General features: G+C 35.4%; 1 protein-coding gene across 2 annotated transcripts in view; it reads left to right on the top strand.

Annotated features, from left to right (window-relative positions):
* The window catches only part of LOC137648715 (protein eyes shut-like), a 97,152-nt gene extending 87,329 nt beyond the window's left edge, over positions 1–9,823 (top strand). The window contains exons 21-28 of one of the 2 annotated variants that reach the window (XM_068381758.1): positions 77–262; positions 2,147–2,229; positions 2,537–2,704; positions 3,305–3,500; positions 5,316–5,464; positions 5,735–5,840; positions 6,398–6,547; positions 7,617–9,823. In XM_068381758.1, the coding sequence (XP_068237859.1) occupies positions 77–262; positions 2,147–2,229; positions 2,537–2,704; positions 3,305–3,500; positions 5,316–5,464; positions 5,735–5,840; positions 6,398–6,547; positions 7,617–7,780 (1,202 nt within the window). In that variant the 3' untranslated portion in view covers positions 7,781–9,823. The remainder of the gene's footprint in view (positions 1–76; positions 263–2,146; positions 2,230–2,536; positions 2,705–3,304; positions 3,501–5,315; positions 5,465–5,734; positions 5,841–6,397; positions 6,548–7,616) is intronic. The other variant, XM_068381759.1, reaches the window with a different exon arrangement.
* The last annotated feature ends 177 nt before the right edge of the window (positions 9,824–10,000 follow it).

The raw sequence follows: 10,000 nt of genomic DNA, 5'->3' as shown, positions 1-10,000 counted from the left end.
AAATACACCATTTTTCACTCCAATTGCCTAGCGAGTACCAGGATCATCTGAGCATTATTTTCCTTTCCTTCTTCAGGATACAGAGCCCCGGGCCTGATGGTGATCCAGTCGAAGGACAAAGTGACCCTGAACGAATGGCAGACGGTGACCTTTACCAGAAGGGGAAGTGACGCTGTGCTCAGTTTCAAAGGGCGAGCGACGTCTGCTCCTCCCGCCCACCCACGGAATACTTTGCTCAATGTGCATCCGGAGGTTTTCATCGGTTAGTTAACGGACTGTTCGTTACAAATAATTTTTAAGGTGTTTAGAATTCATTATTATTATTATTATTATTATTATTATTATTTTTATTATTATTATTATTATTATTATCACCACTACTACTATTATTATTACTACTACTATTATTATCATTATTATTATTATCATTATTATTATTATTATTATTATCATTATTATTATTACCACCACTACTACTATTATTATTACTACTACTACTATTATTATTATTATTATTATTATTATTATTATTATTATTATTATTATTATTATTATTATTAAAGGAGATGTTCTTATTACCTTTAAAAAATACCAGTTCCTCAAATTAGCTAGATGGTAATTTGCAGAGGAAAATTATTATTAATATTATTATTATTAGCCAAACTGCAACACTATTTGAAAAGCTCTAGCTGGGTAATAGCCTAGCACCAATAAAGAAAAACAAAAGTGAAATAAAACTATATAAGAGAAAATAAAAAAAGGCCAAACTCTTATAAGTCAGCTAAATCAGAAAATCTTAGCGCCCTGTTTGAAATTCTGAAATTTCAACAAGGGCAACGCGAACAGTAAGATAATCTCAGTTACAGTTTCTTTTAATTAAAAAGTAAATTAACTTTTGAAATATAAATGACAATCCACGAGGAAAAGTTTCTATTCCATCTGCGACCAAGTCGTGGAATGATCTTCCTAATCAGGCAGTTGAATCGGTGGAACTACAAAAGTTCAAACTTGCAGCGAATGTTTCCATGTTCAATAAGTCTCTTTTTATAGTTTTTATATGAAAGATCTATTTTGATGTTGTTACCCTTCTTAGATAATTTTGTTTTAATTGTTCATTACTTCTCTTGTATTATTTCCTTATTTCCTTTCCTCACTGGGCTATTTATTATTATTATTATCATTATTATTATTATTATTATTATTATTACTTGCCAAGCTACAACCCTAGTGGCAAAAGCAGGATACTATAAGCCCATGGGCTCCAACAGGGAAAATAGCCCAGTGAGGAAAGGAAACAAGGAAAAATAAAATATTTTAAGAACAGTAACTATAGAAACTTTAACAAAACAAGAGGAAGTAAAATTAGATAGAATAGTGTGCCCGAGTGCCCCCTCAAGCAAGAGAGCTCTAACCCTAGACAGTGGAAGACCATGGTACAGAGGCTATGGCACTACCCAAGACTAGAGAACAATGGTTTGATTTTGGAGTGTCCTTCTCCTAGAAGAGCTGCTTACCATAGCTAAAGAGTCTCTTCTATCCTTACCAAGCGGAAAGTAGCCACTGAACAATTACAGTGAAGAAGAATGGGTGAAGAAGAATTGTTCTTTAATCTCAGTGTTGTCAGGTGTATGAGGACAGAGGAGAATCTGTAATGAATAGGCCAGACTATTCAGCGTATGTGTAGGCAAACGAAAAGTGAACCGTAACCAGAGAGAAGGATCCAATGAAGGACCCCCATAACTCTCTAGCGGTAGTATCTCAACGGATGGCTGGTGCCCTGGCTAACCTACTACCTATTTTCCGTGTTGGAACCCTGCTTTTCCAACTAGGATTATAGCTTTGCTAATAATAATAATAATAATAATAATAATAATAATAATAATGATGATAATAATAATAAAAATAATAATAATAATGATAATAATAAAAATAATAATAATAATAATAATAATAATAATAATAATATGACTTGGGATAAAACAAAAAGTTCAACTTAGAATTATGAAGTAGAAAATTTTCATATATTGGATGTCTACTAGAGAAGGCAAGTAATTCTTAAAAACAAACGAAGACTGCTTTTTCATGACTAGTTTTCACCCTTACATTCTTCCAATTTATTTATTCATTTAATCATTTATTTATGCAGGAGGAGTTCCCGACCTGTCCGTGGTACCTTCAGCAATTGGCCCCACTGCCAGTCGAATACCTTTCCGGGGATGTGTGAGGGAGGTAATCAGAGCTGATTTGTTGCAAGCAATAAGTTTGCCTCGTTGGTATAATATGAAACGTTGCTCATAGATTGTGGCATATTATTCTCTCTCTCTCTCTCTCTCTCTCTCTCTCTCTCTCTCATTTCAGAATGTATTTCCTCTTTGCAAGAAATAAGTTTGCCTCGTTGATAAAAGATCAAACGTTGCTCATAGACTGTGGCATATCCTTCTATAGACTGTGACATATCTCTCTCTCTCTCTCTCTCTCTCTCTCTCTCTCTCTCTCTCTGTCATTTCAGAATGCATTTCCTCTTTCTGCTTCTCAGGTCATGATCAACGACCACGATTACGACCTGTCGGCGCCCTTTGGAGGAGAGATCTTGCGAGGGGCGGGACTCACTGACTGCGACGGCACGGCCTGCGGGAGACACGTGTGTCTGCACGGCGGCACCTGTACTCCTGTCGGGGATACCTTCGTCTGTAACTGCACTCCGGTATGAAATTACCTCGTTCATGTTACCCTTCTCATTACAGTACATAGATCATATTAGGCCTTATAATCTTTTTCCATTATCAACAATCTTTGCTTATCAAAATGTTTATTTTAAAATACATAACAAGATCAATGAAAATAAAGAACCACTTCAATAAAATCATCATTATTATAATAATTAATCATATTTATTTACTTATATTGTTAGTCAAGGTAGTCACGTGTCCTAACAAGACAGAAGGGAGGAACTTTATATATTCAGTAAAAAAATAATCATCTATTTGCAATCTATGATCTTTTTGCTCTATCTCACACTTTGTACTTGTAATTTCATAGGTCAAAATTGTGTGTGATTTTGTGACGGACAAGCACAAAATGAACTATGTACGATCGTGTGACACACGGTTGGTACAATTTACAGCGACCTGTAAGCTTCTCTCTCTCTCTCTCTCTCTCTCTCTCTCTCTCTCTCTCTCTCTCTCTCTCTCTCTCTCTCTCTCTCTCTCTCTCTCTCTCTCTCTCAAAGCGACCAAAATAAATAGAAAGAACGACACAATGATTCAAATCCTTTAATTAAAATGCCAGCCTCATTTACCCTCAGGAATACACGGGCGCCCGTTGCCAGCTGTCGAAGGCTTGCTTAGACCACTCCTGCTCCAACGGATCAACCTGCGTCCCCTGGGACTCTCTAGGGACGAAGAAGAAGAAAAAGAAAAGGCAACTGCATGACGTCACAGTTGGCATCCCATATCAGTGTCTCTGTCCGCCTGGATTTGTGGGTGACCAGTGTCAAAATGGTTGGTAATCTGGGGACATTTCTTTGTTCATTTTATTATTTATGCTATATAGTTATTTAAATCAGTTTAAATTTTATGAGAATTCTTATTTTATTATTATTATTATTATTATTATTATTATTATTATTACTGAATTTAATGTGTACATCCTTAGCTTCATTTTAGCCTTAGGATTAAATTTGACAACTATCCATGCACCAGGTTGTCTTGATTGGAAAAACGGAATATTCATAAAACATGTAACTGTATTATAAAAGAGACGTCACTATAAAAACAGCTCTTCGTCTTATTACTCTATGCAGTAAATTCAATATGATTTGCCCAAATAAGTCCTTAGGAAACTTGGTATTTCTACAAAAGAAGAATATATGGTAATGGATATTTTTTGCCTGCGATAGTGTGCAGTGTTTGAAAACCGTAATTTTAATCGGAAATATAGTTCTGAGCCGTATTTCAGCAAAATAAAGGCGACCGTAATGTTACCCTACTTTGTTATTATCTTTTACGGGTTGGTGACCGTAATATCACTCCTTAACATCAATATATCCGTTTTTAAAACGGTAAATGCCTGACAACATTTATTCCAGGATTTATACCGTTTGTGACAGTGTATTTCAGAACCCTAGTCTGGTCTTAGCTTGTTTATGCTAATAAACATTGAGTCAATATACCTAGAGAAACCATGGAAATGAGAATACTGCAGTGCGTGTATGCATGTATATTCTGTGATAAAAGGTATTGAATACCATTTGTACGTTACAATAAAAAAACAAACTAGCCTCAAAAGGTAAACTCACTTGTTCAGTACAGCTGTGTAAACTACAACACTGCCTACCGAACACAATTTCTTTTTGGGACAAAGTACACTATATATGACGGGTACATTCTATTCGACACCCCAAGAAATTTTTAAAGTCCCACCCCCACTCCCCACCCCCACAAGAGAGTCGACTGAGTGATTATGATGTCCACATTAAGTTCCAAAATACTTTTGTGATAAACTTTTGCCAGCTGCTGCAAATAATAAGAACCTGTGAAAAACAACACTCATACTGTGCCATCATAGTAGGTACACTACTGAAAAACATGCACAAGAGTAAGAATTATAGTAGAGTATGCAAAATGTATTCATAAACGGGTAGATGATGATCATATCGTTGTGTACAAGAATCATGCCCTCATCTCTTTCTCTCCTACAATGTTTATTTTCAATAAAATCTAGCGTTGAACACCATTTTCGTCATCCCATTGATATGTGTATCCATAAAGTGCCATGAAAATATTTCTAACCACTTACCGAATAAAACATTCTTGGTCCAAAATTTCCAGCAGTCTTCAAAAGTTAATCCTTCTCCAGCCATTAGGCAACCAGTTGTGCCATCAACACACATAGCAGAAACGCAAAGGCAGAAACAAGAGCCATAGCAAGGGATGGGGTACATCCACAAATGCGACAGCATTTTGTGCATTGGGTAACAATTCATATTGCACTGTCTGAAAGCAATTTTGACTAGTCACGTGACTATCAGTAGGCAGACGGCTTATTTACAGAGCTTAGAAGTTATCAGAACAGAATTTTCACTTCCATTCCAGATCGTTTAGTTATCTCTGCGCATAGTGCGGTTTTATTCATATTGTTGCAGTTTTGTGCAGATAACTGCGTACATATGTGGTCATAATTTCATTGGATAAGTAATTGAAGAGAAAATAGGGAAGATATTATAGTACAGGGTTTCTATGATTACTTAAAATGCGAGAAATTATTTACATTGTATTATTCATCATATGTGTATCGGTTTTAAATTTGTTTTCCAGGAGGAGAAATCTCTTCAGTTCGCTTCAGTGGGGAAAGTTTTGCAATCGTTTTTCCTGGACCATTTGGTAACCCCGTTCCAAACAGAGACTCTATGGCTGCCAATTTCACCACGAAGTCCCTTTACGGTTTACTGCTATGGAGAGGAGAGGTAAAGATATAGGGAATATCTACGGTTTATCCTTATGCTGTTGCTGGAAATATTCAGTGAAATCCACAATGATGTCTTTGACATAATAATTCAATGTGTTTTATTGTACTGTACTTGTAGGCTATTGTTTTTAAATATAGTTTTCATTATAACCATTATTGTAGATATTCACTGAATGTATGGAATACCAGAAAGAGAAAACACGAATTTATGAAATCAAATAAGTACAATTACTACTAACAAATAATAACACGCGTTTTCTAACTCCAGGTAAACTCTCCAGGTGAAGATTACCTGGGAGTAGGTTTGGTTGGAGGGCAAATCAAAGTGGTGTGGTACCTCGGTGGAGGAACTGAAGGCCAGCTCACCACAACTGGTAAGTGGTCACTGACATCATTATTGAATTTGGAATTTCAATAACTTTATGCCGATAATCTATTGTAAAGGTTACTGCAATATGCAATAAGACGATATACAATTTTTCTTATCACCTACTCAAAAAACTTTGATTCCCCTAAGGTCCCTTATATTCTTATACTGCTATGGATGGGGTAACTACAAAACACTTTGTACATATGAAAATTGTCTAAAATTCAACAAACATTCTATGGATGGGGTAACCAAAAAATTCTGTACATGTGAAAATGGTCTAAAATTCAACAAACAAACTATATATGGGGTAAGCAAAAAATGTGTGTACATATGAAAATTGTCTAAAATTAAACAAACAATCCATGGATGGGGTACCCAAAAAAGGTTTGTGCTTATGAAAATGGTCTAAAATTCAACAAACAATCTATAAATGGGGTAACCAAAAAAAATCCCAGTTTGCACACATGATAATGGTCTAAAATTCCACAAAAATCATGAAAAGGACTATATTGTATACATGACAGTATGTTAACAGGTGAATCAAAATCTCTGTCGCTTCAGGTCCTGTAGTGTCAGACGGATCTTGGCACAGCTTGGTGATAACTAGGACGGACTCTGTCGTCACTGTATTCTTGGACGGTCGGGCGACCAAGGGAAGGACTCCTGGATCCTACGTCCAGTTAAATGATCCCAGGGGGATTATTTTTGTTGGTATGTGTTCCTTTATGTTCAGATGATAAATAGGAGGAAGTATCTTGATTTGTTTAGGTTTTTCAAGTGACTGGATTTCAGAGGGTGTTTTGGGGGTAGAGCCACTAGGAGGTAATGTTGTCAATGCACCTCATGCGATGCAATGTAGGCATTAATAAGGATCTTATGTGTCCCTTCTGCTTCTAACTATACCCCCTTTTTAGTCTTCTACTTCCCGCCTCCTTTCTTCCATCTTGCTTTCCATCCTCTTAATTTATGCTTAATTTTTCAACTTCCGGGTTTTCCCACCAGTCGCATTTGGGCGCTGAAAGGCCTCCCGGTCCAAAGTGATAGGCTAGGTGGTCCTCTTTCATAAAAAAAAAAACCGTCTTATTTATCATCTTTTGAATTCTAAACATATATTTGATTTTACCTTCCCCTATCAGAAACAAATCATGTAACTAAATAGATATGAAATTATTATCTGAATTTTATAAATAATGCAATTATTTTAAATAACTCATAACAACACAATTATGAAACTAGGGGAACACATCTTTATTGTATTTCAATAAAATTTATTAAAATAAAATTAGAAGTTAAAGCATGATAAGTTCCATTGGTTTTAATTGGTTAATTCATTTACTATTTTCATTTATAGTAGATGGTAAATCTTGATGAATTATTCCAACAATTGAACACCATTAACCTAAACATAATGTAATCATTAAATCAAATTAATATAAAAACAGGTAATTGGAACATTAAAGTAAAACCTATAGTATGATGTAAATGATAAGCTTCTGTTCTCCTGGAGAGAGGGGTTAATGCAATCAGTGCACCTCACGCACAGCACTGTAAGCACTACCCAAAAGTTTGCAGCGTCCTTTTCGTCACAAGCTGTAACCACTTTTTAGCCTTCCACTTCCTTTCTTCCATTTTGCTGTCCAACCTCTTATCCCTTTTAATTCATTAGGTAACTTTAGTGATTTCCCCCTGTTGCATATCTATGCTGAAGGGTCTCCCCGTCCCCAGCTATCTGGTCCAAATGATGAGCCTAACACAATCCACTTCTCGTCTTACGTTGCAGGAGGATTCGATTCCGGCGTGTCAGTCACTACCGGGACAGACGGCCACTTCCGCGGGGCCTTCATTGGTTGCATGAGGGACCTAGTGGTACACCAGAGTTCGTCCCCCGTCAGGTTTTCGGCTTTGAAGCAAGGGCGAGACTTACAGCCATGTCCTCTTCAGTAGAAGTCTGACTGGGAAAAAAAATATCTTCTGAAAATTTTTTAATTAATTTACAAATGCTTGTTTGCTTAAGTAAATTATGTCTACGACTGTTGATTTGAAAATGTATGAAGATGCTAAAAAATTTTTATTGAATTAAAAAAGAAAGGGTTTGGATATAATTCTATATCTGCTTCATTGGCATCGTATCTGTGGAAGCCAACATATTATTTCAGTTGTTCTAATCAGGCGAGAATTAATCCTACATATCTTGAACAGTATATTAAGCCTCTTTAGGCTGACATAATTTCGTCCAAGTGAATCGTCCCGATATTAGACGCAGGAAAGTAGGTAGAGGACTTGGAAGAAAGTTATAACCAATATACCGTGTGTGGGCCTTAGTTAAAACCTAAATAACTTCTGGGGGCCTTACTTATTTTGAAAAAAGAAAACACTGATTGCATAATGAATTAGAAAGCAATAAAAGTTTTGATAACAAGAAAATATAATGAAATTCCAAATGATAATCCGTCCAGAACCAGTTTAGTTCAATATCCCAACAGAAACATTAAAAAAATACAAATTGTGATTTGTGTTTTTAAGCGTAAAAGTGTAGACCGTCTATAGTGTTATTTTCTACGGCTATGTCTTATCTCTTTGTTGTTTTAAGCTCTGTGCCATTACTGTTTTAATATTTTCACTAGTCATGCTCTCGGGACCATTGTATTTATTCGTAATCATTTGAAAAGATACTTGTCCTTATGTTTAAGAAGTAAGAGAGATAACTAATTGAATTATGTTGAATCAAGCTTTTCCTTCGAAAGACTATTTTCATCCCTGCCTTATTTAGTTTATACAACGTATCATTCTATACACATGTAGACCTACTTCCATGCATTTAGACACGGTCATACTGATTAGCATGAAGCTATATAATAATTTATAAGTCTAAACCGTTCTGGGCATCATTGATTGCCCTAACAGAAAAGGAAAAATATTTAGGCTACATCAATGTTTTATAGGATATTTGAACGTCAAGTGCTTTTGTGCTCGACTGTCAACACTCTCAAAGCTTCCCTTTCTTTTTTATATTATCTCTTTTGAAAATATTTGGCATGCAAATGTACGAAACCAAAGAAATGTTTTCCATGTTTTTTATTAGGTATATTTTGGTGTGTATAGTCCTTTACGTCACTGCCAGACGCTTTTAAACTGCATTCGAATCTGATGTACAGTTGGTTTCATTAAACACATTATGGCCCGCAAAGTGACATCTGGCAACTCCACAATGTAGAAGGAAATATCTCTGCATAACAGAAATAACCTTTACTAAATGACATAATAATGAGAACTATATATAGACATTATTCCATGTAAAAAATATACTAACTTAATATAAGAAACACCATAGTCTTATATTATGGGAATAAAATCTTCGCTTGTGTCGTGTCATTACCACATTATGGTGTTGCCATATTTCTCCTGAACGTGCTGTGATTTTTACCCAACTTCACAATAATCAACTGTACATTCAGACTATTCCGAATAGGACAATCTTTACCGTTTAATTGTTGCAGCCATGGTGTATATAGCATTAACTGTTAGATACTATATGAATATATTTTTCAAAGTTCAGAGTTTTATGGTGTTAGTAAATGTAAATATAGGGACTAAGATGTTACAGTTTCGCGAAGTGTTTTTTAGGACCATAAGAATGAAGGCAGTTTCATGCATGTACTACTCAGAGACGATTGGTGCAAGACCTAAGATGCATTTTCTTATAAAGGAATACTCCCAATTACAGAATTGCTATCCCCTTCCCCCCTGAGTTTGAGAAGTAACGTTAGAGAGTAAAGCTTCATTATTATTATTATTATTATTATTATTACTCCTTCGGAAATTTGAAAATCACGGTTAATCAGGAACGAGGTGTTCACAGAAAATCACAATTAAAATGAATATAGTGATTATGCAAATCTAATGTCACCTGAAGAATATACTTTCAGAATTTGTTCTCACAAACAGTTTTTTGCTTTGTTTTAAAGTGCCAATGGGGAAGGGGGTGCAAACCGTGCAATGGAAAGGCATTACTGAGTAGGCCTACTGCTTGTTTTAGGAAATTTTGAATGAAAAATTGTATTTTGTAATAAATAAAATATTTTAATCAGTAATATATTTATTGCCTATCCGTTGGTTATAGGAATTTGTGATGACAAAGGAATGTGCTTTTACACGAGTTTATTT

The sequence above is a fragment of the Palaemon carinicauda genome, chromosome 10 (assembly GCF_036898095.1).
Source record: "Palaemon carinicauda isolate YSFRI2023 chromosome 10, ASM3689809v2, whole genome shotgun sequence".
Classification (NCBI taxonomy): domain Eukaryota; kingdom Metazoa; phylum Arthropoda; class Malacostraca; order Decapoda; family Palaemonidae; genus Palaemon; species Palaemon carinicauda.
This window is presented reverse-complemented; position numbering and strand designations above follow the sequence as displayed.